The 27,846-nt window shown below is 41.7% G+C and overlaps 1 protein-coding gene across 2 annotated transcripts in view; it reads left to right on the forward strand.

The window, feature by feature from the left end:
- Window positions 1-562: 562 nt before the first annotated feature.
- The window catches only part of Cpr (Cytochrome P450 reductase), a 37,817-nt gene continuing 10,533 nt past the window's right edge, over window positions 563-27,846 (forward strand). Inside the window, exons 1-10 of one of the 2 annotated variants that reach the window (XM_080268505.1) lie at window positions 563-628; window positions 7,698-7,886; window positions 9,272-9,428; window positions 12,641-12,823; window positions 16,519-16,689; window positions 16,996-17,127; window positions 18,103-18,236; window positions 23,518-23,770; window positions 24,211-24,408; window positions 24,848-25,008. In XM_080268505.1, coding sequence (XP_080124631.1) covers window positions 7,699-7,886; window positions 9,272-9,428; window positions 12,641-12,823; window positions 16,519-16,689; window positions 16,996-17,127; window positions 18,103-18,236; window positions 23,518-23,770; window positions 24,211-24,408; window positions 24,848-25,008 — 1,577 coding nt within the window. In that variant the 5' untranslated portion in view covers window positions 563-628; window position 7,698. Of the gene's footprint in view, window positions 629-655; window positions 700-7,697; window positions 7,887-9,271; window positions 9,429-12,640; window positions 12,824-16,518; window positions 16,690-16,995; window positions 17,128-18,102; window positions 18,237-23,517; window positions 23,771-24,210; window positions 24,409-24,847; window positions 25,009-27,846 lie in introns of those variants that run through there. The other variant, XM_080268504.1, reaches the window with a different exon arrangement.

A 27,846-nucleotide genomic window follows, 5' to 3' on the forward strand; every position in this document is an offset into this window, starting at 1 on the left:
TCATAAAAGAACTGTTCATCACTATATTTCTATTTGTCGAAGGAGAAATGTGGAAAGACCCAAATCTTCCTTCTGTGTATGTAGTACGTGTAGTCCTCTCCCCCCCCTCCACACACACACACACACACACGACCTTGAACGATAGTAGACTACATTGATTTACATAATGCTTGGCATTATTATAATTTTTTGTCATTAAGTTTTTTATATCGTGTACTATTCATGTCTTACACATTACTGAAGTGTGATCAGTTTAATCAGAGGATTAGGAATGACATCATAGAATCCATTTCGAAGTTCGTAGTCAACACAGAATGTCTCGTCGTACCTGATAATTCGGTTCGCCATGTATTTTCTTAGCTTTTTTTTCTCAGTTGGTAAATGCATCTGCGCAGAAAGAAGCTGTGTTCTAGGGACTCTTTATTTGCAGTATTATGTATGGTAATGATAGTTTAATTTCCAAAAATATCTTTAAAATACCGAATTAGTAAAAGGCCGAGAGCTCCACAAGTGTGTAGAGGTAGTCCGTCAGCTGTGCAGTTGCTAGTTGGGTGTGAGGAGGTGAACATCGTTTTACGTAAGGCTCCTACTTTAAATACCACCCGGCTGATACTTGCCCTTCACTCAGGTACTTCATCTGTGTGTGTGTGTCAGTGTGACCGTTGAGACTGTAGTTCATATCATGGGGAATATAATAAGGTTTGTGGTGCTGGATAGGAAGTTCGCCTGATGCGGGAGTACACGAAACGTCTCCAGAATGTGATATGTTTTCATTTTTTCCACGTCATGTAGGCAGGTTGTATTTGTTGTGATGAAGCTCTCCGCCTAAAGGAAGGAGGATATAGGGTGGATGGTATATCAGCCACTGCAAAGAGCATCGTACTGTGCGTTATGTAATGGTAATTGGCAGAGTAGTTTCCATAAGGACATCTGCGGCACCGTTCCTGCACACAAACCTACCAGTTACCTTAGTCCTATCTCACTTTCACCTCACCACAGCCAGAACTCTTTAGTAACAGGATAATTCCACAACATCCATGGTGATGAATATACGCTTTAAGCAGCAGAAAGACCTTACCAATTCAGTTCATATTCCAGTTTGTTTTTTGTATTTTTCTGACCATTTTCAGGGTGGTAAATGACCTTTTCCTGCAGAATTTCTTTCCCCTCTTATAAGCACGTTCCTTAAGCTGTAGCCACAATTGTTTGTTTCTGGCATAATGGAAGTAACTTACTCAAGCGTACTTGAAAATGTACTGTACTGTATATTGCTTCCCATTTCCCAACTGGAGGTTAGGTTAAATTATCCAGTACAGTTAAAGTGGGCTAGGTTTAGTTAAGCTATTGGGTTTGGACAGTCGCTTTCACTTTTACACCGACTAATCAGACGAGTTTAAACAGTGGAACAGCTGAAACAATGAGGGAACAGATTTAACTAAAGCATTTTTTTTTGTTAGCACTCCAGAAATAATCAGAAAAATTTAGCAGACAATCAGGAAGAAAAAGAACTGATTTGGAAAGGTGCATCTACTGGTCAAAGTGTATCATATGTTTATCTTTGTGGTCAAAAGCGAAAAATGAAATCCGTATAGTTATATTTTACCATATACAATTGATGGATGATGACAAAGTATATATGTAAAGTACAGTAATCCCTCATTTATCTGGACATAATAGAGCCAAAGGCGTGTCCGGGTAGTGGCAACATCCAGATATTGAACACTATTCCCCTACCATACCCAGACCCTACCTATACCCAACCTATTTGTACAGTACCTGTGCATAATTTGGCCGTGTTTTCTAGTCATTCAGGCATATTTAGACATCAAAACACACAAAGAAATATCCAAAGTAATGCTAGACATCAAGAAAACCACCAAAACAAAAAAACACTACCTATACACTTGTATGTACAGTACCACTCCTTATTTTAGCATTGTTTTCTGGTGAATCTATCATATTTTGACATTAAAACATACATAGGATTATCCAAAATAATTTTCAACACCAAAAAAAACAGGAAAAAAAAAAAAAAAAAGCTGTATATACAGTGCCCCTCCTAATTTTGTCACCATTTTCAGGTCAGTCTGCCATATTTAGACATCAGACACATCTAGGAATATCCAAAATAATGCTAAACACCAAGAAAACCATGAAAAAAAAAAATCATCATCATCATCATTGCCAGACGCCATGTATCCCAGACGGGGTGGCCAATGGCTTAGAGTTAATTGTTTTACAGGGAGGGGCACTAATCCTCCACCAACCCCACTTGACACGTAGGGATGAAAAAAAAAAACTGAAAACCAAAAAACGCCTTACCGGGTACCTATACACTATGTACAATACCCCTCATAATTTTGGCACTGTTTTCAAATCAATCTGCCATTTTTAGACATCAAAACACACATAAGAATATGCAAAATAATGCCAAACACCAAGAAAACCATTAAAAAAAAAAAAACACTGAAAACACCCTACTTATACACTACTGTATGTATAGTGCCCTTCCTAATTTTGGCACTTTTCCAGTCATTCTGCCATATTGAGACATCAAAACACACATTGGATTATCCATATTAACGCAACATCACGAAAACAACATATAACCAACGAATAACAAAAAACCTGAACACGGTTTGTAAATCTGTTATTTGTGATGAGTGATTGCCCCTGGGACTCAAAAAAAATTCCACAGCCAAATATGCCACCGGAAATTGGTTATATTGGTATAAATGATATACCATCATCTTCGCTAGTGTTTATACTATAAGATAAACTAATAATAAACACACAAAACAGATAATTAAAAGTACAGAAATGCAGTGAGAATAAAGTGTTCGAGAGTAAAACTTACCTTTTTATAACTTCCCACCATCCTAGTTCAAAATTTTGTCAGCACCTTCCAGGAGTTAAGCATACAGTAAGACCTCACTATAATGGACTAATTGGGGCCCAAACTATTCTGAAAAATGCGAAATTCCGATAAAAGCGACACCCGGACTTTTTCTGATATATCAGACATTAGTCCGGATCGCATGAACAGTTTTTAAATTATTTTGACTACCATTGCGGTACTGTACTGTGTTAAAACTTCACTACAGTATAATGATACTGCACTGTACACTGATAAACATGTCTTTTATTTACCTTATTGTGGTGAACATAGCTGAAGTGGTCTGGCAGTTCGGACTGCTTCTGGGTTTATTGGACTTTTTCCAATACAGTATGTAGGAATTTAGTCCGGTAGCTCCTCGAGTCCGATAAAAACTAATTCCAGTCTATTGAAGTTCGTTATATCGAAGTTTTACTGTATTCTTAGGTGCAGAATTTCATGGGTTTTCTCTTGGTCACTTTGGAATTTTTATATGACCAAGGTCCAATAGTAGTCGAATAAATTGCAAAAAACTTTGAAAACTCATGAGTCAGTGTTATCACCACGGAGGAGGAGAGGGAATGAGGGGGGAGCCGGGAGGGTATGGAGGAGGGACAGGAGGGGAGGGGGGAAGAAGTGAGGCTTTGGGCAGGATTCTCCCCCTTCTGTCAATAGGTGGACGGGCTCTTTTGCAGTTCTCGTGGCTTGCGGTTTGTTAGATGCCAAGTGGCCATGTGGAAACACAACTCACCATGACCGGGAGACTTTCGACCTGCTGTAGAGAGGTGGACGACCACTGTCACTGAATATGTACTCGTGACTTGTGGTCTGTGTTCGATGATGGTGGCGGTTGGGAAAGACTTAGCCCGTTGGCTGCGCGACATTGAACATTCGATGGGGATGTGTACAGACGTTTTGACACCGCTTGTGGGTTACAGTCGTATTACTAAGGTGTGGCGGTTCATTGGGAGTGATTGGATGAGCGCGTGGCTTTGACCATTCAGTACAGGGGCGGACAGACATTTTAGCTTTGGTTGTGGGTTATGAACTAGCTACTTCCTGCTCATGGCTCGAGCCCAGCGGCCACAATACAGAGTGTTTGAAGATGTCGGCTGGCCGGCCTAAGTTCCCGGGGACTTTTACATCCTGGTACTAGCAAGTAAATTCAGATAATGGTTTAATAGAGCCAAGGTCCAGCATTTAGATTATGAACACATCCAGATAAAAGAGGGACTACTGTACTTTTATGCTTTGTAGGTATGTGATCTGTTTACCTTGTGTTGCTGGTCATGTGAGGTCTGTTCAGAAAGTATCCAACCGTAGACTCTAAAAAAATGAATAGCTAACCTCAAATTAGGCCCCTTCTGGCTTCACACACACAGCCCAGCATTCTTTCTACTCCCTGAAACATTTTTCAAAGTTGGTTTTCAGTATCTCCTGCATGTGCTGTGTCACATTGGTCATGATCTCTTCTCTCATCTCAAATTGGGACCCTTCAGCAGAGTTTTGAGCTTGGGGAATATCCAAAAGTCTTGCAGAGCCATGTCTGGTGAGTAGGGAGCGTGTTGGCCCTGCGGGGTGTTGTGCCTAGCCATAAATTCCTGAATTGGTTGAAAAGAATGGGCAGAGGCATTGTCTTGGTGCAGCTTCCAACTTCCCCCTCTCTAAAGGTCTGGTGTCTTCCACTGAACTGCATCACGAAGACGACAGGTAAAGTCGAGTTAGTAATGATTATTTACAGTCTGACCCCTGGTGCATATTCGTGATGCACAGCACCACAGTAGTCGAAAAAACTGTCAACGTGCAAGTGCATTTCGCTATGTTGTGGACCTGTCATGCATTTTTGGCCGAGGTGACCCTGCATGCTTCGACTGGGACGACCGTGCTTTGGTTTCTGGGTCATGCCTATACACCCAAGCCTCATCTTCAGTGGTAACAGTCTTTAGAAAGTCTGGATCATAATTTGCACACTCCAGCATGTCTTGAGCAACGTTCATCCAAGAGAAGAGATCTTGACAAATGCAACAAAGCACCTGCAGGAGATGCCAAAAATCGACTATGAAAAATGTTTCAGGCAGTGGAAAGAATGCTGGGCTACATGTGTCAAGTCAGTGTCCTAGCTCAACAGGTCAGCTATTTAGTTTGTTATAGCTTAAGGTCAGATACTTTCTGAACAGATCTCATATAGCTGTGTCTGTGTGTCCAAGAGTCTGTGCAGTTACTGTAAACCCTCGATATATGGAACCCTTTAACGAATTTCATTTTTAATGACGACTTTGAGCTGGCTGAACGTCATGTTCGTGTAACGAATTTTTGTTTGGTAAAAGAATGGACATATAGGAAACCCCGTACAGCGTGGCATCCCTACACACACACACACACACACACACACACACACACACACACACACACACACACACACACACACATCCTGCAGAATGCTGCATCAGTCTTTGAGTGACCAGCATCATGAGAGGAGCCATAAATAGAGCATTTATTGAGAAAAAGAGCCATTTAGACTTAGCTGTATGTTACTGTGTATGACAGTACAGCTGACCAACGCTCTATATTTAGGGATCTCTGTTGAATAAAAGCCACGACACCTGAGAAGTTAGCAAACAACATGGTGTTCGGCTTTGACGAACTATCGGCTTAAATGTCAAGGGTCTGGTACCAATTAGTGTGTTATATTGAGGGTGTACTGTATTTGCCAACAGCAGAACTGGCAGGGTGCAAACATGTGCTGGCCAATGAAAGGGCATACTTCCAGCACCCACCTCAAATATTTGCCACAACTTTGGGTTTAAGTTCTAATCCTGAGGCATACCCGATACACATTGGAAGACAACTGTTCGATTGAATGGGCCTTCACAGTTAATTACAGTACTCTCAAACCTCAATTTAACCTGTTAACTGTGCATGATGGTTTTTTGGAGGTGTCCGTGGTGTGCAGACGTAGGGATAAAAATGAAATTTCCCAAAGGCCAAATTTTGTCTTAGGAATTGAGAGAACACATGCCAAAGTATATAGTAACGAAATATTAGCTCAATATTTACCTTGGTAAAGCCATGGATGAACATCGAAGTGTCTGATTCCCTATTGGAATGTATGGTTTTCGTTTTCTTTTTCGGTTTCGGTTTTGAAGGCTCAAACATGCTTGCATGGGTTGGCCTTGGTCACCATGGCACTATATTCAAAATTCACCTGCGCAGCCAGGGCTGTATTGAGCAATCGCACTCGGAACAGCCCAGGCTGTATAGAGCAGTTAACGGGTTAAGGGACCTCCATTTAAGGGATTTCGGATTTAAGGGACTCCTAACCAACGGACAAGACCATTAAAAAATGATACGTAATGTCTAGGTTATACACATTAATATGTTTCTTTTTACAGTACCCATAAAATAATTTTCATAATCATATAAATAAGATAAGTGAAACAGTCATTGCAGTTCATAATAAGATTGCCTTTATTTGTGGAAAAGCAATGAACATTTTCAAGTAAGGGACAAGTTGATTCCCCAATTAGGCCCTTAAATCAAGGTTTGAGTGTATATAGTATTGTGTTACTATGTGAATATTCCTTAATGAGTTGCTTGCTGAAACTGATTTTTACAGAGTGAGAGTTTTATCTATATCTATAAGTGACAGGGTCTGACACTAAGTGTAGATAAGAATAAAGTGATGCTTGTTGATAAATAACCTGATTTGAGAGTGATATAGTTGTGATTAGAGAAACTTTAAGCAGTTGGAGAATTTTGCGTACCCTAATACTGTACTGTATGCCGTAACTCAGTGCAGTGGTAGAAAACATAACAGATAATTTAATTGGGGGCTGGAAATAAAAGGGCATTGTGGTGTTGATGTGAATTTGAGTGAAAGTTTTAAGAGAAAGAGTGAGAGAGGGTTTGGCCTTGTGGAGGGCTGCGGAAGAACAAAAATCTAGCCCAAGTTAGAGTACCCTACAAAAGGTATAGCACTATACTTGGGTACGGTAATAGCTATTGTTGTATCCTTCACTCATATGCTGCACAGAATTGGATGTACTGTACTGCTCAATTCTCATGTCGGGGTCACTTACTGTTTTCTGCCACTCTGCAGAACTGTACAGTTGCTGTATGTACTGTATTTGAGTCTGTCACTCCATGTATAAATGGTGGTACATAAGTAGCGCTTTGTTAGATGCCCACCTGATAAGATGTTGTGAGTTGTGGGGATGGCCCAGTCTGCTGGTGTAGGTGTGGCAGTGGAAGTAGGAAATGGATAAATGGCAAGGGATAGGCTAGATGTTGATAACGCTGGCTGAACAACCCATGCATCACACAAGAAACTGCCTGGCAGAGTGGAAGAGGAGTGTTATCTTTGAGCCTCCCAGTAGTCTGTACTCTTAAAGTCAGTGGATCTGCTTAGCCCTTATAAAATACAGTGCAGCATTGTATGTGTACAGGCAGCTCCCTTTATATGAGTGGGATATGTTAATGGAGGACTACTCGGATAGCAGAAACTGGTAAAATGGATGGGGAGGGGGGAAGGATCACAAAACTTAGAGTGGAGTACATAACATATGGGAAATTAGGTTAACTGACCCTGCTCTCATCACTGAATTTGGGTCTTAGTTGCTCATTCTCATATCATCATTTTTCTGTGTTGCAGGTGCTTGTATAATGGGACCTGCCTGTATGTACAATAATGTATTTTGTTGATTATTTTTAAACAGTAGGCACCATTGCTAGCTTATATAACATTTTTCACTTATTATTGAGATGTTTGTTTTTAATTTCAAGTTATTAATCAACTAAAATTTGGCATTATGTGTTGCACCAGGATGGAAGGAACTGCAGAGGTGTTGGAGGAGATGGGCGGTGAGAGTGGAGTGTCTGAGCCTCTGGTGGGGATGCTGGATATGGTGCTGCTTGTATTGCTGGCCGGTGTTTCAATATATTATTTCTTCGTCAAGGATGGTGGTGGTGGCAAGAAGGAGGATTCACAGGCTCTCAAGAGCTTCACCATCTCGTAAGTTAATAGCAGAATTGTTTGAAGCGTCTGTACTGTTAGTGAATATTGGAGTGTGTTTCTGTTGCTTTGTTCATTATTGGCTCTCTGTTTTGAGTACTTGCTGGAGATAGAGATTTTGTGTGACTGAAGCCATAGTGTGTTTACAGTCACAAAACATTGGATTCTGCTTGCAGGTTCTGTGAAAATCATCACACATAATATATATTATAAAGAATTAGCTAACACATGTTTTATAGTCTTGAGAAATTGCCTTTAGGTTGCTAGATACTGTAATTGGTTGCACAAGTTAAGTAAAATAATAGATAGGTAATTGGTTACACAGGATTAGTAAAATAATACTGGTATAAATAATTGGATACACAAGATCAGTAAAATAATGGATAGATAATTAGTTACACAAGATTAGTAAAGTATTTGATAGATAATTGATTAAACAAGAATAGTAAGATAGGGAAATTCACTGGTGTCAGAGTATAGCAACCTGACTACCCAGTATGTGTGTTGCAAATAGCCTCATAATTTCACTAGTGTAGGAGGGACTGACAGATGATTACCTGGAACTTCCTTTGTTCTCTGAACTGTGATTTATGCCCATAGAGATTTATGTTCTTGTTGGCTTCTGAGGTTTTCCTGTACCATTTTGTTGGTAATTTACTGTATTTAGCCTATTTCACCTTTAGTGTTCCCTTATATTTTTCTTTTTAATATCTGCATTGGTTGTACAGAACAAATATTGTGGATGAGAGTACAGGTATTAGCACATCATAAACAAATATTTAATGGTTAGGAAGAGGTGCTACAGAGCCTTCGTAATTGAAGAAAAATGTGGGGTAGCACTGAACAGTAACTTATCGAAGTAAATCATCTTTACGGGCACTTGAAATTTTGGACTGAAAAACTGAATGAAGATATGTTTGTGTGAGCATGAAATGGAAGGATGGGATGTAGAAGTATGTGGGTGAGGGTGGTGTGAGTTGGAGAAAGGGCAACCTGGTGGCAGGGGACAGAATGCCATGGAGGCAGTTCATTTGTGGCCATGTCTTCCAGGATTAAGGCATCTGTTAGACAGATGGCTAGATTGAAGATTTGAAGGGAATACTGACACTTCCATCATGCACACAGTCATGTACTAATACACTTTGGTAGTCTTAGCCCCTGTAACTGCCAGCGTTTGACTAGATAAGCTTAGGGCCACAGTGACAATAGCAGCTTTCCAGTAATATATTATTATTAATTGCTTGGTCTTTTTATTTCAGTCCATAATTATTGTACATTTTTAAGGTATCTTGCAATAAAATACATATTCCTTGTGATATAGCAGTATTAATTTAGTGAATGACTTGTGCAGTGTACTAGCAAAATGTTCCCTTTCTTGTATGCAGCCCCACACAGCTTGCCTCACGTGGCAATGACGACAGTTTTATAGCCAAAATGAAGTCATCAGGGCGGAATGTGATCGTCTTCTATGGCTCACAGACTGGAACTGCAGAGGAATTTGCAGGGAGACTTGCCAAGGAGGCCTCACGTTATGGATTGAAGGTTTGTTTGTGTTTATATACTGAAGTGGCATACTGGTACGTTTACTTACCGTGGAGGAGATAACAGCAAGCATGCATGGGATTAATACATGTGAAGGTTGTACTGTCAGTGGATGTAGCTTAAGTTTATCATTTGGGAGGACAATGGTACATTTTTGAATAATTTATCCTTGTTAACCTGGTGTTGCATCCCGCCACCTGGCAGTAATTAGGCTGGTTTTACAACTGCTGGTCTCTGGTTCCTTCTACCTTGCAATAAAAAAAAAAAAAATATATACTGGTGCAGCCAGCTTATTGAAAATTATTAAACAAATACTTATAATGTATGCTATAGTGTAGTTGTTGTGGTATCATTTGAATTATGGAAGAGTCAGGATTCATTACTTATTGAAAAGGATCCTTATATCTCTTTGAATGAAATCAGGACAAATATTTGATTCAGTAAGATTATTACTCTATAAAAGAAGTTGCAAGCATAGTAGTTAACGGTAGAGTAGACTTGGTCTTTGTTAGTGCTTTCTTCCCTCAGTGTTGCTGAATGATCTAAAAAGCATCCGTTTTTAGAAATATGAGGCTTAAGTTACAGTGGTGTTTTCTTTTTACCCAAAGTCTTGAGAACCCTGTGGTTCCAAAGTAATGTTATAGCTCTAGAAATAGTTAACCTTGGAAGTGTTTTGATACAGATATGAGGAGAAGTGCAGCTTATGTCATAGGCAGTTATTTTTTCTTTGATTGTAGGTCATAGAGACCCAGAACCTTTCCTCCCAACATGAGATTGTTGCAACCCACTCATCTTGTTTGTAGCTTCCTTTGTGGTAGCTTAGATCTCAGAAACCCCACAGTGATTCAGAATGGCCATGGTTAGATTTGATTCATAACCTGGATGCAGCTCCTGTCCTGTTTACAGCAAAACCTGTCATGTTCTTGGGAAATTTATCGTTATGATTATCATCATCATCATCTTCATCATCCAGACCTCCTTTCCCACCCAACGGGAAGGTGAGGAATGGCAGCATCCAGACAGCCCAGGTTCACAGTCCAATGGGCTACACATCCATTCACTCATCATTGAAGCCCCTGGAATCCTGGGTCTATCTGATATCCCCGAAACTTTCACCACATTCTGTAACTTCACATAAACGTATCCGATAGAGTCAGTCTGGATGCTGTCACGATAAAAAGGGGTGCCAAATCTCTGATCATGCACTTCTTCTCACAACATTCATCCAACCAGCTCGATCTCTTGTTAGTTCCCTAGCCTCACTGACTTCCATACCTCTTTTCCTCACACACTCATCCACCAGATCCCTCCACCGTCTCCTTGGCCCACCTCGCTTCCTCCCTCCTTCAGATTCGGTCAGATGTACCTTTTTCATCACTCTGTTGTTATCCATTCTCCCCACGTGACCATACCATCTCAGTACACTCTCTTTGATTTTGGTGTCCACATCTTTCGCGAATCACATTATTTCGTATCCTATCCACTCTCTGTACTCCACATACATTCCGCAGCAGTCCCATCTCCACTGCTCTCACTCTTGACTTTTCATTTTCATGCCACACCATATTCTTACATCCATATGCTATTCTTACATCCATATGTTAAAGTTGGCTCAAACACTCCTTCATGTAAGCCTCTAGCAGCTTCAACACTCAAGCCTTTGTTTCATATCAAGGCCTTTGTTGTACCAGCTACTTTCCTTCCTTGTGTCACTCTACTTTCCACTTCTTTTGCACATTTTTCCTCTTTTTTCTATCACTGTACCCAGGTATTTGAAGTCTCTTACCAATTCCAATCTCTCTCCATTTATTGTAACATCACACTGGGAGTCATCCTCTCTCTCAGTCACCATCACTTTATTCTTTTCAACATTTACTCATGAGGCAGAACACTCATAGATGCCAGCAAATCTCTGCACCAGTCTACCAAGTTCTTGTCCAGTATTTGGAAGTAGTACTGCATCATCAGCATACAACAAATTTTAGATATTCCATCCATCACCATTCATTACCAATGCCATCCCTTTTTCCATTACTTTTGTTTTTGCTTCTCTCATCACCTCATTCATGTATACATTGAACAACCATGGGGACATCACACAACCTTGTTGTTGTTTAGAATAATTAATAACCCTACAGTTACAAATGATCTACTTCCCCCATACAAGTAAAACAGAATGTTGCCTCATGTATTATTTAACAGATGCTGTTGTGGCAATTGCTTAGATAAAGTTGCATCCATTGTGCCACCTCTCCACACCTTCCCCTATGCCACATGGGCATCTGGTAGCACCCATTACCTGTCATACATCCATATTGTAGAATTTCTGCCTGTCAAATTTCTTCTGTTTCCATAAATGCTTCTCTTTGGAACTTGCTTTCCCAGATTAGTTTCTCCCCAAACTTCAACCTACAGCAGTTTAAGTCTAACATTTACAGAATTTTTATGAGTGGAGGATACCTGTAATCTGGTAACTGATTTTTTAATAATGGAGGACACCTGTAATCTGGTGACAGATTTTTTTTTTATTAATGGAGGACACCTGTAATCTGGTGTGTGAAAGCTTTTTTTATTCCATCCATTCATCTTCCAATCCTGTGTCGCCCCATGAGGAGTGTAGGAACCCAGGGCTAGGCAAGTTGGTCCTGGCATTTAAGATGAGAGTTGCCAGCCTTACTCATTCCTGATTGGCATTACGTGAGCAAGAAACCCCAACCACCCCTTGGATATAAACCTACACATGCTCAATCCAATTGGAGCACTGTCATTTCCCACTAACCACCAGGTCCCATAATTTGGTTATATGGTGACCACCCAGCATGGTAAATGGTTTCCTGGTGTACAGGAAACCATTTGGCTTGTCACTCAGTGTAGAGTTATCCATAGGCAGAAGGAAGAGGAAAGAATTTATGTAATTTATTTAGATGTGTAGGTAGAGAGGTAGAATGAATACACCTCTAGGTAGGAGGAATAGACTTCTCTCCAGGACTTGGATAGTGTTGTGGTTCCTTCATTGGTCTGTCATTTCTTGTGGAAAATTCAAGTGCAAAATGTTTCCTCTTACCTTCACCATTTCTTAACAAATGAATATTTGGTGCAAGAAAAATCAGTTTTTGCAGGAAGTCCTCTTTACTTTCTAGTATTCCTGTATTTGATATATATCAACTAATAGCATTGCATCATCTTATTATCATTTGCCTTTCTGTCAACAGGGCATGGTAGCAGACCCTGAGGAGTGTGACATGACTGAACTAAGCAGGTTACCTGAGGTGGAGAACCATCTTGCTATCTTCTGTCTGGCCACTTATGGAGAGGGAGACCCCACTGACAATGCTCAGGAGTTTTATGAATTTTTGCAAGCTGGGGATGAGCAGCTGGAAGGAGTTCAGTACACAGTGAGTAGTAAGGCATGATGACGATGATGAGAATAATCCATCCATCCATTCATCATCCAATCCTGTGTTGCCCCGTGAGGAACGTAGGAACCTGGGGCTAGGCAAGTTGGCCCAGACATTTAAGACGAGAGTGACCGGCCTCACTCATCCCTGAGTGGTATGACGTGAACATGAAAACCCCAATCACCCCTTGGGTATACACCTACACAGGCTCAGTCTGATTGGAGCACCTTAATTACCCACTAACCACCAGGTGCCCTAGTTTGGTTATATGGTTACCACTCAGCATAGTAAATGGTTTCCTGATGTACAGGAAACCATTTCACTTGTCACTTAGTGTAGAGTTACCCCTAGGCAGAAGGACGAGGAAAGAATGATAATTCTATTAATAAAAATAATAAAATAATAAGAATAGTGGTGATGGATGGACTATCTCAAATTTGATGTATGCTAATGATGCAGTGCTACTTGCAGATACTAGACAAGAGCTTGATAGACTGGTGCAGAATTTTGTAGATGTCTGTGAGATTCATGCTTTTAGAGTAAATGTAGAAATGGTTATTGAGAGAGAAGACTCCCAGTGTGATGTTACAGTGAGTGGAGAGAGACTGGAATTGGTGAGAGAGTTCAAATACCTGGGACAGTGATAGGAAAGAGAGGAAAATGTGGAAAAAGAAGTGGAAAGTACAGTGGCACAAGGAAGGAAAGTCGCTGGTGCTATTAAGGCCATGATAAACAGGCTTGAGTGTTGCAGCTACGCACAGCATAGGCATGAAGGAGTGTTAGTGGCAACTTTAACAATTGGGTGTGAGACTATGGTGTGGCATGAAATTATAAAGTCAGGAGTAAGGGCAGTGGAGATGGGACTGCTGAGGAATGTATGTGGAGTACAGAGAGTGGATAGGAATAATGTGGTTTGTGAAAAGTGTCGAGTGAGGAAGTCTGTGGACACCATAATCAAAGAGAATGTACTGAGATGGTATGGTCATGTGGAGAGATTGGATGACAACAGAGTGGTGAAAAGGTATATCTGAGTGAATTTGAAGGAGGGAGGAGGTGAGGTAGGCCAAGAAGAAGGTGGAGGGATAGGCTATGGTGGAAGAGTGTGTGAGGAAGAGAGATTTGGAAGTCGGTGAGGCTAAGGGACTGACGAGATCAATTTGGCTGGATGAATTTTGTGCGGAGAAGCGAATAACCGGGGAGTTGGCATCCCTTTTTAACTCCTTAAGACTGCAGTTGTTTCAGGCAGGGTACCTCCCATAAGGAAGGGGAAAAAAAGCAATCATTTGTTTCCGATTTCTCTTTTTACTGTCCCAACTTCTCGTTACACATTTATCACACCATTACCATTATCACATCATCATTACACTTCATCACACTTATCGTTACAGTTTCGTCAACAACCAAATTCTCCTGTGGAAACTCACCATTTTATTGGAATACACACCAGCCATGAAAACAGGTGTGTTTGTATGTGTGGGGAGATGAAACAGGTGCGGGGAGTAGCCTTACAAGGCCTCATAGTCTTTCAAAAACTAACACAGACGGATACTACTCAGAAGTGCCAATCTGGGCGGGTAGGGAGAATGAAAAAAAAAAAAATAAAAAATAAGATCCGTCATATGTAGTACAACATACAGCATTCTCCAACTACGTACATACAGAAACTGGTAAGTACAAAATGAGAAATGAACAGAGTGAGGTGTACAAATTTAGGAAGAAGTAGAAATAATATGAAACAGGTACATACATCAGGCCTGACACTTGGGGTCCTGTTGGGGGTCGGAAGGATAGTGAGGGACAAGGAGGGAGAGATGGGGTGGGGTTTGGGGGGGGGACGAGGCTGGCAGGGAGGGAGGAGGGCAAGAGAGGGTGGAAAGGGACGCAGGTTGTTGTGGGAGAAGAGATGCAGTTGCGTGGAGGGGTGGGAGAGTGATGGGGTCAAGGAGGGCATGAGGGAGTGGAGTAGAGGGTGGCATGGAGGCGGCCGAGAGGGGGGTGTCCCCCCACCGCCCGGGTTGGTCCGATCCCTCCTCACGCCACATCAGGGGCAAGTTCTCATTGGCCTGAAGCCATGTACGTCATAATCGGGGTGGAGCAAGCGCTCCGCAGTTTTTTACAGGCCGCCTCAATTGATGCGATTAGGCATTTTGGCATAAAACTCAAATCGCATCAGTTGATGCGATTAGGACTTAAGGGGTTAATGTGACAGCGTTCAGATTGACTCTTGTCAGGTAGGTGTATGTGCGAAGCTACAGAACATCATGAAATTTTTTTGACTTAGGCCTATCTGATGGAGCCAGGATTTCTTGGGCTTGAATAATGAGTGAATGGAAGCATGGCCCATTGAGGTGGGCATATTTTGGCTGTCTGGATGTTGCTACTCTTCACCCTGTCCTAGGGTGGGAAATTGGAAATTAAGTCCGGATGATGATGTGGATGTTGAATCCGGTCTTTTGTTTCTTAAAAATGCCAGTTCTTGCAAAGGAATTCACAAGCACTTGACATTCATTTACTCTTTCACAATTACAAGAATTGTAATGTCACTTATAGTACAGACCTCATCAGCAAAAATAAAAGTGACATCAGTTAAATCGTATAATTGTCTGTCACAACGTCTCTTCCCAAATCACAGTTCAGTTAATTAAAAACAAACCGACTATAGTTGGATGTCATCATGCAAGAATCATGTTATTTGGTTGTACTTTAGGCCATCACAGTTAACCTTAGCAGTGTAACCACATCTTTGTAGGGCTTTTGCTAACTGCCGATGGTTGCGAGCCATTTGGGTCATGAGGTTTCATATTTACGCGCCAAATAAATTTATAGTAGCCAAACTGACTACGTGCCGAAATAATTTACAAGCAATATATTCATTTATTTTCACATTGTGATATTAGAATAATATAATGTTTTAAACATTCAGTGGCGACAAGGAAAGACTTAATAGTCGATCACAACGTGCTGTTTTGTTCATTTAAGTGAGATTTACTCATTTTGTAGTTTACTGGGTTTTGAAGTGGATGTATTTTCTCCTCGCCAAAAGGCGACTTGCATGTATAATTTGTTTGCCGAAGGGAAAAAATACTTGAATTTGCGAGCTGTGGCTCGCCAAACAAGAGCCCTGCTTTGTAATTCGCTGTGGCGGTCACTAGAGGATTCACTGTGTTCATCTTAGGAGAGACTTCAAAATAGAGAGCCCAGTTACTGCCTTCATTAATTCCTTCAGTTCTAGAGACCATTCCTGTGAATACAATTGATTGGAGGTAGCTTGAAGAGGCAAAGGCTGCAGGTTGAAGGGATAGTATTCAGTGATGGGAAGTCAAATTTCATGCTGAGTGTGATGAACTTGCGTATGGATCCCTGCTCCAGTAGAAAGGGGATGTATTTGTGTGTGGATCCCTGCTCTGACAGGAGGTGGTTATGTCCTTCTAATTGCCATTATCAGCACTAGGGAGACTGAAGGATCTTTGGAAAGTTTTGTTTTATTTAAAGTGGCATTTTGCTGTCATACACACTACTGTATGCTTTAAGAGTGGATTGTGTGTATACTTTTGAAGTTACGTTACTCATTGTAATTTAAAATACATCATAGGTAACTGTAATATTCTGATGCAGAAACCATTTTTTCTTTGCAGTCATGTAAGCAGTTCCCACAGTGTTTGCTCTTATTATTGTTATTATTAATGTTGTAGGTGTTTGGTCTCGGCAACAAGACATACGAGCACTACAATGCAATGGGCAAGTATGTTGACAAGCGCTTGGCTGAGCTGGGTGCGTCGAGGGTGTACGCTTTGGGCATGGGGGATGATGATGCCAACATGGAAGATGACTTCATCACTTGGAAAGATGCCATGTGGCCAAAGGTAACCCCCACTTTGTGTGTGTGTGTGTGTGTGTGTGTGTGTGTGTGTGTATCCAGTTTTGGGCATTTTTCTCCTTTTCTCATGCAGTGTCGGTGTTACAAAAAAGGTGTTTTTTATTACATGTAAGTTGTGTGGAAGATTAGTGAAATTCATCATCATCATCATCATTATAATCTTCCAGTCCTACATTGCCCCATGAGGAGTGTAGGAGCCCAAGGCTAGGCAAGTTGATCCTGACATTTAAGATGAGAGTGACCAGCCTCACTCATCCCTGAGTGGCATTACTAATGTATATTTGTGTTGCAGGTTTGTGAATTCTTTGGGGTGGAGGCCCTGGATCAGGATATAAACATGCGACAGTACAAGCTGACAGTACATGAAGAGTATGACCCCTCTCGCCTCTTCACTGGGGAGATTGCCAGGCTTAACTCACTCAAAGTAAGTATATTTTTGAAATGACAATACAGCATCCTCTAATGTTACGTGCAACAGAGGACATTACATAACTTGACATGTAGCAATATGTGGACTAATGTTCACAGTCCTTATTGGAAGGCTTTGTTGTTAGGTCATACAAGAAAATACGAGACCACTTTTCATCCATGATCTGTTGCTGTCGCTGAATGACCTATGTGCATTGTTTGTGAATATGTAATTTTTTCTGAGGTTGCTCCTGATGAGGCATTGCCATGCTTTTTAGCCAGCAAAATGCTCTGATGTGAGAGATAGTGATTGAGGAGGAGACAGAAGTGCTGCTTATGTCTTGTAAGTTGTAATTTTTTGTGGCATATATGAAGAGGCAGAGTTTGAAAGAAATAATAGACTGATATGCTGAGGTGTGGTGTGAATAAAACTTTTGGTGGCTGTGGAAGTACAGTATGGTAGAGGGATAGAGCTAAGGAACATGTAGGAAGGGCTGCATAGTGGGTAATGTGGTGTTTAGTACAAGAACATCATAAAGGAAGGAAGGAGATGGGATTACCCATAGAATAACAAGCCTTTTGTCAGTATCTTGTGCTGATGTTAGAAATACATGCATAATTATCTGATGTGTTGTGTAGTATAGTGATAGATTGTGGTGCCTACCGGTACCGTCCTCTCACTGACTCGCTCATTGTAGAGCTACTGGTTTCTTGTAGCTCAGGAAACCATGTACTATTCTGAGTGGTAATAGCTATCTGGTGGTCTAGTGGGTTAAGACACTCCAGCTGGGTATGGTCAATATGGATTTGCATCCAAGGAGTGGTTGGGATTTGTTTCTCCCATAATGATACTTTGGTACAAGTCACTAGTCACCTTTGTCATAAAATTCTAAGCCAAGTAGCTGTGCCCTGGGATTTTGTGTTCGTTATGTGGCAGTAAAGGCTTTGGTGGTAGGCAGGGGTTAACATGGGACTGATATCTCAATTTCAGATTGGTAGCCAGAGGCCTCCGTTTGACAGCAAAAACCCATTCATGGCTGAGATATCTGTCAATCGAGAACTGTTCAAGGGCGGCGATCGGAACTGCATGCATATAGAACTGAATATTGAGGGTTCCAGAATAAGGTACAGTAACGTGTAGTTTCATCATTGTCTGGCTTTAACTCTTCACTCTAATGGCATGTACTAGCTGATTATCTTGCTACCACTGGCAGTTTTATTCAGCTGTGGGGAGACTTTTGATTGCAGAAGATATGATGTTCCATAGCCCTTCTGATATACTATACCAGTAGCCATGTGTGTGTGTGTGTGTTTTGGGCAGCCGAAACTACACATTCAAATTGCACCAAAATTGGCACAGAAGTCGCAAAGAATTTGCAGATGTGAAAAAATTGGTTCCATCATGATTGGAAAACTTTTACTATATTTAATGAGCGATCACATTTTGACCTAAAAGCGCCGCTCCTGGCGCGTGGCATAGGATCTCCGTAGAATTTTTTGCCCACAGGTACAACTTAAGTATTTCGTACTTGAGTTTGGACAACTTGGGTTCCATTCCCGAAGCTGCAAATAACACGATCAGTTGGTTAGCTGCAAAAAATCCAAGTGACAACGTTACACTAGAACAGCACATAAACACGAGAGCCCTCCGCAGGAGCAAGTGCTAGGGGCTCGAAGGGCCCACGGGCACTTGTTACCTCTAGGGTTCTGTTCTGGGTTGATTAAAATAATTTGGTGGTAGGTGGGGGCGCTTACTATCCACTCACCCAATGTAGTGCTGCATATGGTGTCTGCCCTTTCCTCTCTTCCTTCCTTCCTTCCTCTGCTGTCTTTCTTTCCTTCATTCTTTCCTCTTCTTTCTGCCTGTGGGTAGCTTTACACTCCCTCTTCTGTCTTTCTTTCCTTTTCCTTCTGCCTATGGGTGAACCGACACTGAGTGACAAGCCAAATGATTTCCTGTACACCAGGAAACCATTTACTAGGCTGGGTGGTAACCATAAAACCAAATTATGGTGCTTGGTGGTTTAGTGGGTAATTATGGCTCTTCAGTCGGATTGAGCTGGTGCAGGTTTATATCCAAGAGGTGGTTGGGGTTTATTGCTCACGTAATGCCACTCGGGGATGAGCGAGGCTGGTCACTGTCATCTTAAATGTCAGGACTATTTTGCCTACCCCCCGGGCTCCTATGCTCCTCATGGGGCAACATAGGATTGGATGGTGAATGGTTGGAAGGTAATAAAGTAGCATGAATAGAGTGTAGCTAGTAATAGTAGTAGTTGTAGCCCAAGCTTCATCTGAAATTTGAATTCAGTGAACAGCAGGCTGAAGCTTGACATCCTCCTTTTATGGGATAGGGGAGTAGTTGAAGGATATTTGTGTACCCAGGCAGCTCCATCAGTCATTTCTATCATTGCCACCGCATGAAGGTGCCCGTCTCCAGCACCAAGAGTGCAGTGTAAAATAGAAATGTCATCAGATTGAAGGGAGTAAAACCTTGACTGCAGTGGGGGTTGTGTATTTTATTTCTGTTAATTCCAGATGTTTCCATTCAGATTGGGATAGACCTTTGGGACTAAAAGGGTTAAATACAATATGCATTAACACTTACACTACTAGGTGGCTCTCTAAATAATTTAGCACTAAGAGAGGGATGCTTTCCTGTGGTGGCACCGATATAACCAGGTCTCACAGCTGTCTGGCTGTACAAACATCCCTCAGCTACCTCATTATCCACCCAAAGGAAGATGGTGAACCGTTGATCAGCTTAAACCTGCAGTCCACTGGGTTTGTGCCTTAGCTGAAGCTGGGGCTACATCTGCTACTGTCACTACTACCACTACTACAGTCTTTTAGCACATGTATTTTTGGTGAAGGGATGAGGGAATGACTGTATATTGTAGTACAGTACTGTAGTATGCTTCTAATGCTGTAGCATAGGATTATATTGATATAATTTGCTAGGTCTGCGTATCTTATTTTAGACTGATAAAGTGGTCTTTCTGTATTGTTTAAGTCAAATGTCACAGTAATGGGAATACAAAGAGGCACCTTTTCCTGGGGGTGTCATTGGGGTTAATGAGGTTGGGAAAGGTGCCTGCTTTTCTTGCTGTAGAGTTTTTAGGTTATGGATAATTTTGGAGCTTTCAAATGTAAATACAGGTTTCATTATGTTTTTAACAGTGGTCATGCATTTTATTGATTAGTTAGTGGTAGGTGGGGGCACTCACCATCCACTCACTTGATATAGTACAGTAATCCCGGATTTTTTGCGGATTTTTTGTCTACGGTTTTGCCCTCTCGCGGATTTTCTTAGCATTAATAAGTTCAACTAAAATATCCTTGAATATACAGAAAAAAAAAAAATTGAAATTCCCGCAACTTCCAATTGTAGCGCGGTAAACTCACGCCACCCTCTGTCCCTTTCCCGTGGCCCCTCTGCCAGTGTTACCATATCTAGCATAATTTTATTCTTTTAGCATAATTTTGATAAAATTTTCGAGTCTGGAATATTTTTTTGCATATTAGAAGTTTTAGAATCATTCTAGTATAATTTAGAATGGAATGGAATATTTTTGGAATAATTTTATAAAAGCTACAAATCAGAGAGAGAGAGAGAGAGAGAGACGAATAAGGTAAGAAGATGTAAGGTTTGAATAGTTGGTTACTTTCAGTTTGGGCTTGGTTGGGTTGGATTAGGTTGGGTTGGATTAGGTTAGGTTAGGTTTTAGGTTAGGTTAGGTTTTAGGTTAGGTTTGGTTTGGTTCGGTTAGGTTTGGTTAGGATAAGTTTGAGCTTTGTACTTTACCCATGAAACCTAGGTTTTTCCGATGGATTTTGGTATGATTCATTCGATTTTCAGCTTTATTTCAGTCGGAAATGACCATTTTCTGTGTTTCCCCCCCTCCCTATAACCCCCGATTCCCCAAAGCTCCCCCATTGTTGCAGGGGGATGGGGGGGGGCATATCTCAAAATCTGGTTATTTCCGACGGAAATGATGCTCAAAATCGAATGAATCACATCAAAATCCATCAGAAAAACGTAAGTTTCGTGGGAAAAAGCAGTATGGGCAGAAAACCGATATTTACCCTCTTACTGTATGTAGGTTCATTTTAATATTTTCATAGTAAACAGTACATAATTAATATGTAGCATGAATATGTATAGAATTTTATTATTTAGCTTCAAGTTAACATAATTCATTTTTTACTTGGAACAAATTTGCTCAATCTAGCATAATTTTTTCACTGCCCTAGCATAATTTCGTTGTTTGGATATGGCAACACTGCTCTCTGCCCCACATTCTTCAGTCAACGCCTGACTGCCTCACGTGTTTGGTGTTCTTGTAACTGCACTATGATACGAGCCTCTTGCCTCCCACTTGCTTTCCACATGGCCCCAGGACGTAAGCCAGCCTCACCAAAGGCTAATAATACAATTAGTAAACACTCCAAAGTGACAAAACGATCAAGAAAAGTTATGACAGCAGAGAAAATTGTGTTACTGGACAAGCTAAGAAGCGACCGTGCGAGTGTTTGCTATCACCAGTTAATGCATCTTTTCATTTTGTACTGTTTTGTGAATAAATGTGTAGATAATTGTGTATTACAGTACGGTGTTTACGTTTTTCCTTCATAATGGAGTATGTGCTTTCAATCTTGTAAGAAGGTATTTCGGGATGAGTATGGAGGTTTCGGGACAATTCGCAGTCACAACAAACACAAGATAATTCGCCTTCATTAATGAAGATAGCTATGGGTGACGCTAGAATATAATTCAAAGGCGACTACAGCGAGGAAGAAACAAGTTAATTATTGACTAAAGGTGCAACTAATAAATAATATCCAGAACCTACGCTACTGAACATAGACTTTGCTGGATCCCGGATCCCCCTGAAATATAGTTATTAAAGTATTGATTAATTAATAATAAGTATATTTATAAAAGTATTGATTAGTATATTTATAAAATGGCGGGGAATCGTCCAGGGTGCGAATTGTTCTGAAGGGGAATCGTCCATGTTTTGACGGGGAATTGTCTGACGGCGAATTGTCTCGCAATCAGTATGGACATGGACTGTGTGATGGGCAGCATGGTGGACACAAGTGCAAGATTCAATTGTTAATAGAGTATTCGCGGATTTAAATTTTCGCGGGGTTACAAGAACGTAACTACCGCGAAACATGCGGGATTACTGTACTTCTCTCGGGTGACTGCCCTGTCCTCACTTGCTTCCTTCTTTCCTTCCATCCTCTTCTGTCTTTCTTTCCTTCATTCTTTCCCCTTTTTTATGCCTACAGGTGACTCCACACTCCCCCTTCTGTCTTTTTTCCCTTCATTCTTTCTTCTTCCTTCGCCTGTGGGTGACTCTACACTGAGTGATGAGCCAGATGGTTTCCTGTACACCAGGAAACCATGTACAGTGCTGGGTGGTAGCCATATAACCAAATTATGGCACCTGGTGGTGTAGTGGGGAATTAAGGTGCTCCAATTGGATTGAGCCTGTGCAGGTTTATATCCAAGGGATGGTTGGGGTTTATTGCTCACATAATGCCACTCAGGGATGAGTGAGGCTGGTCACTGTAATGGAAAATGTCAGGACCAACCTGCCTAGCCCTGGACTCATACACTCCTCATGGGGCAGCACAGGGTAAGATGGTGATGATGATGGTGCCATATTAAGGCTTAGTTGTTAATGTTTACATGTATTGATGTTGAATAATTTGCTATATAGCACTTCACCTGATGAGTAGTAATGTCTTTTGCATATTTATTAGTCTTGTATGGTTATTTTGTGGTAGGTGGGGGCGCTCACCATCCACTCACCCGATGTATTGCTGCTCTTGGGTGTCTGCCCTTTCCTCTCCTCCATTCTTCTTTCCTTCCATGATCTTCTGTCTTTCTTTCCTTCATTCTTTCCTCATGCTTCTGCCTACGGGTGACTTTATACTCCCTCCTCTGTCTTCCTTTCCTTCATTCTTCCCTCTTCCTTCTGCCTGTGGGTAACTCTGCTATGAGGGACAAGCCAAATGGTTTCCTGTATACCAGGAAACCATTTACTACGCTGGGTGGTAACCATATAACCAAATTTTGGCGCCTGGTGGTTTAGTGAGTAATTACGGCACTCCAATCAGATTAAGCTGGTGAAGGTTTATATCCAGGAGGTGGTTGGGGTATATTGCTCTTGTAATGCCACTGAGGGATGAGTGAGGCTGGTCACTCTCATCTGAAATGTCAGGACCAACTTGCCTAGCCCCGGGCTCCTACGCCTCTCGTGGGGCCGATGTAGGATTGGATGATGATGATGATGTATGGTTATTTGGCAGCAATGACTCAGTGTTATGTTGCTGTGGTTGTAAGCTGTATTGAGTGAACCATTATACTTATTCTTCCTTTATTTTCACCAAGATATGATTCTGGTGATCACGTCGCCATTTATCCAACCAACGACCCTGAGCTTGTGGCCCGTCTGATCCAGTTGGTCGGGGAGGAACCTGGGCGTGTCATCACCCTCACTAATGTCGACGAGGACAGCAGCAAGCGCCACCCGTTCCCCTGTCCCTGCACCTATGCCACCGCTCTTGCTCATTATGTGGATATTGCTGCAGTACCTCGCACGCATGTACTGAAGGAACTGGCCGAATACACCAGTGATAACAAGGTAGGTGCATGCTACATCTCTTGATATTTTCATATATACTGAAGGATTTGGCTGAGTATAGACAGTGGTGGTTTCATCACTTGATTGTTTTATATATATTGAAGGAATTCGCTAAATACATCACTGCTAACAAGTATGCTACAAAACTTTATAGATTTGTCTGTAGCTGAAGCACCTCAGAAACAACTGACGTATAGCAAGTCGTTGGTTTACAGCCCTTTTTAGTGTAGCTTGTACTGTACTTGCCTCCTCCTCCTCCTCCTCCTCCTCCTTCTCTTCCTCTTCTTCTTCAAACCCTGTCACATGTAAGCAGATTTGTACACCTAATGCATATTGTGCCTTTCTTACTCATTGATTGGAGGCATTAGCTGTACTTTTTTTTGTTTTTAATAATAAACAAAGATGAGGTACTAGTAGGTAAATTTATTGTGTGCTGGTAGGAAAAAGAGCAGCTGGTATTAATGAGTGGCACCAGTGAAGCAGGAAAGCAGGCATACCAACGTTGGGTGGTGCAGGACTGCCGCAATATTGTACACATCCTGGAAGACCTTCCTTCTTGTCACCCTCCACTTGATCACCTATGTGAGCTTCTGCCACGCCTCCAGGCGCGATACTACTCCATCTCTTCGTCATCAAAGGTGTGTGTGTGGCTACAGTTTTCATTCTCACATATGTGTTTTTAATTGGTACCATGACCTTTGACTGTAGGTGACCTTGAAAGGTCAAACACAAGGTTACAGATATTCAGGGGACTATAACTTGACACTGGTTGAAGATAGAGATATTTGCTATTATCAAGATATAGAGTTCATTTGGCACCATGACCTTTGACCTTGAATGAGCTTGAAAGGTCAAACACAAGATCACTGATTTTAAGAGGGTGTAACGTGAAAACATTTGCGACATTACCTTAGACATTAATTGTGTACTGACAGTAAATGGCAGTACCGATTCAGTATTTAACAGCAAATAAATAATTGCTGTCGGGTGAGGTTTGTTTTGCCTGGTACCACTTGTTGTAAACTTGTTTTTATTTTTGTTGTTGGCCCAGGCTTGTAATTACTTTTTGTCTACCAGGTTCACCCCAATACGATTCATGTGACAGCCAACGTCCTGCGCTACACCACCCCCACTGGCCGCATTAACAAAGGCGTCTGTACAACCTTCCTACACCATCTCAAGCCAGATAATGGCACTAAGCACTATGTTCCCATCTTTGTGCGAAAATCACAGTTCAGGTCAGTTGCAGTGAGTAAAATTATAAACTGTAAATACTTGTTTCATGTACACCAGGAAACTATATACTGCAGTCGGCACAATGGAAGTCTGGACCCTCTAATTCGCACCATATATTTGGTAGGGTCCAAGAAATATTGTAGGAAAATTCCTGTAGTCGGTGGAATTTTTTCTGGTGGCTTCTATCAACTTTACAAGCTTACCACTACATGCTGTGAGTTTATGAGCTCAGTGCCTGCCTGACTTTGGATGGGAAAGCACGTCAGATTTTCTTGTCCTGCCTGGCCCTTGTTAATTTCAAAGCTCTCGTTTTCACACCCTCCTTTGCCATAGTGAATCATTGGAGATGGGTCCCAAGTCACTAACTGATGTAGAAAAAGCCCTAATTTTAACTATGAGAGAGGAAAATGTAAAAATTAAGGAGAGGCTTCAGTGCAGCAGTACGGCTGGGGATCTTGAAGTCTTTCTGAAGTCGATTCTGTATGGTACTTTCAGACACATCTTTCAGCAATTCTGGGTACATATCTTTCAGTTGTCTAGCAGTCAAACGTCGGTCTTTTATCACAGCTTGCTTCAGTAACATGTCTGTAGTTGGTGATGTCTTCTTTTAGGTCCCAGCCTGTCTTTATGTTGGGGAATTGTGTTTTTTGGCAGGTGGCGGGCAGCAGCGAGGAGTGCCATAACGGTAGATTTTCCTCACCCAATTCGAATACAAATATTATTAATTTTTACATTTTCCTCTCTCATAGTTAAAATTCGGGCTTTTTCTACATCAGTTAGTGGCTTGGGACCCATCTCCAATGATTCATTAAGGCAAAGGAGGGTGTGAAAATGAGAGCTTTGAAATTAACAAAGACTAGGCAGGACAAGAAAATCTGACGTGCTTTCCCATCCAAAGTCAGGTAGGCACTGAGCTCATAAACTCACAGCATGTAGTGGTAAGCCTGTAAAGTTGATAGAAGCCACCAGAAAAAAATCCACCGACTACAGGAATTTTCCTACAATATTTCTTGGATCCTACCAAATATATGGTGTGAATTAGAGGGTCCAGACTTCCATTGCGCCGACTGTACGCTGAGTGGTAACTGTATGACCAGATTATGACCCCTTGTGGTTTAGTGGGTAATTGGGCACTCCAGTCGGATTGAGCTGATGTAGGTTTATATCCATGGGGTGATTGGGGTTTATTGCTCATGTAATGCAACTCAGGGATGGGTGGGACTGGTCACTCTCATCTTAAATGTCAGGACCAGCTTGCCTAGCTGTGGGGCAACACTAGATTAGATGATGAATGAATGAAATCCTTGTTAATATAAGGGAGGTGCTGCTGAGAGATGCTTTGATTTGATAGCACTGATTTGACCGGGTGGTGGAGCTGCCTAGTTATACAAACATCCCTCAGTCCCCTCCTGATTCCCCAGAGGAGGATGGTGGGCTGCAGAAGGGCTGCTTCAGTGTGCAGTCCATGGAATTCACTTTAGATGAACCTGGGATTATTACTACTACAAATGCTACTATTGTCAGGATTTGTTTTGGTGTATGACAGTGATTTCCATATACTGGTATTTTGTGTAGTATGTTGGGGAGCTAGTAAGGAGCTTCAAAGGCAGCAAACTTTTGAGACACAGGATGTTAAAACAATTGGGCGATAGTTATAGGGTTGGGAATGATCACCCTTCCTTGGGACATGCTGAGTGAGAGCAAACTTCCAGCAAAAAGGAAAGGTACAAGTTGACAGACAAAGGCAAAAGAGTTTACCTAGGCAGGGTGTAAGCACAGTTCTTAAGGACAACAGGAGGGACTCTATCAGGCCCATATGCCTTGTTAGTATTGAGGCCAGTGATGGCAGAAAATACATCAGTTGAAGAAATTTTATGTCAGCCATGAGGAAGTCAGAGGGGGGAAGTGATGTAGGAACAGCACTGGAATCATCTAAGGTGGAATTGGAGGAGAAAGTCTGAGTGAAGAGATCTGCTTTATCAGTAGAAGAAATAGCTACAGAGTCATCAGAGTAGAAAAGAGGAGGGAAGGATGATGAGTTAAAGTTGTTAGAAAGGTTTTGGCAAGGTGCCAGAAGGAGTGGGAAGAATTCGAGTTGGGGAGTCAAGAGCATTTAGTACAGATGAAATTATTTTTAGCAGAGCAAAGAACAGACTTAGGATGATTCCAGGCATAAACATAAAAAGGATGTGATTCAGGGGTGGGTTGGCTCCGGTGCCTTTTATAGGCCCTCTCCTTGTTGCGGACAGCATTAGAACAGGCATGATTAAACCAAGGCTTTTCTGCAGTAATTAAAGGATATGAGAAAGGAATGTATGCTTATGCTTCCTTGCCTGAGAGAATAACCTCCATAATATGCAAGGCACACTCAAATGGCTCCCGGCCATGGAGGCAATGCTCTCAAACCTTGATTTAAGGGACCTCCATTTAAGGGATTTTGGATTTAAGGGACTCCATATTCTACCTGACAAGCAGACAAGACTATCTATCTATCTATCTATTGCCAGACGCCTCAGTCCCGTTTGGGGTGGCCACAAACAAATCGCCTCCAAGTCGCCCTGTCCCCCGCCATTTCACTCCCCTGCTCCCAACTCACACCCCCCTCTCTCATATACCTCTCCACCCCATCCCTCCATCTCATCCTCGGCCTCCCCCTCCCTCTTTCCCCCTCCACCTCACTCACATACACTCTCTTCGTCAGTCTTTCACCCTCCATCCTCTCCACATGGCCAAACCACCTCAGTATGTTCCTCATAATGCTTCCTATCACATCCACATCAACACCACAACGCTCCTTTATATCCTCATTCGTCAGCCTGTCTCTCCATGTGACTCCACAG

Source organism: Coenobita brevimanus, chromosome 28, assembly GCF_032717465.1.
Source record: "Coenobita brevimanus isolate Jiangsu-jjx chromosome 28, ASM3271746v2, whole genome shotgun sequence".
NCBI classification, from domain to species: domain Eukaryota; kingdom Metazoa; phylum Arthropoda; class Malacostraca; order Decapoda; family Coenobitidae; genus Coenobita; species Coenobita brevimanus.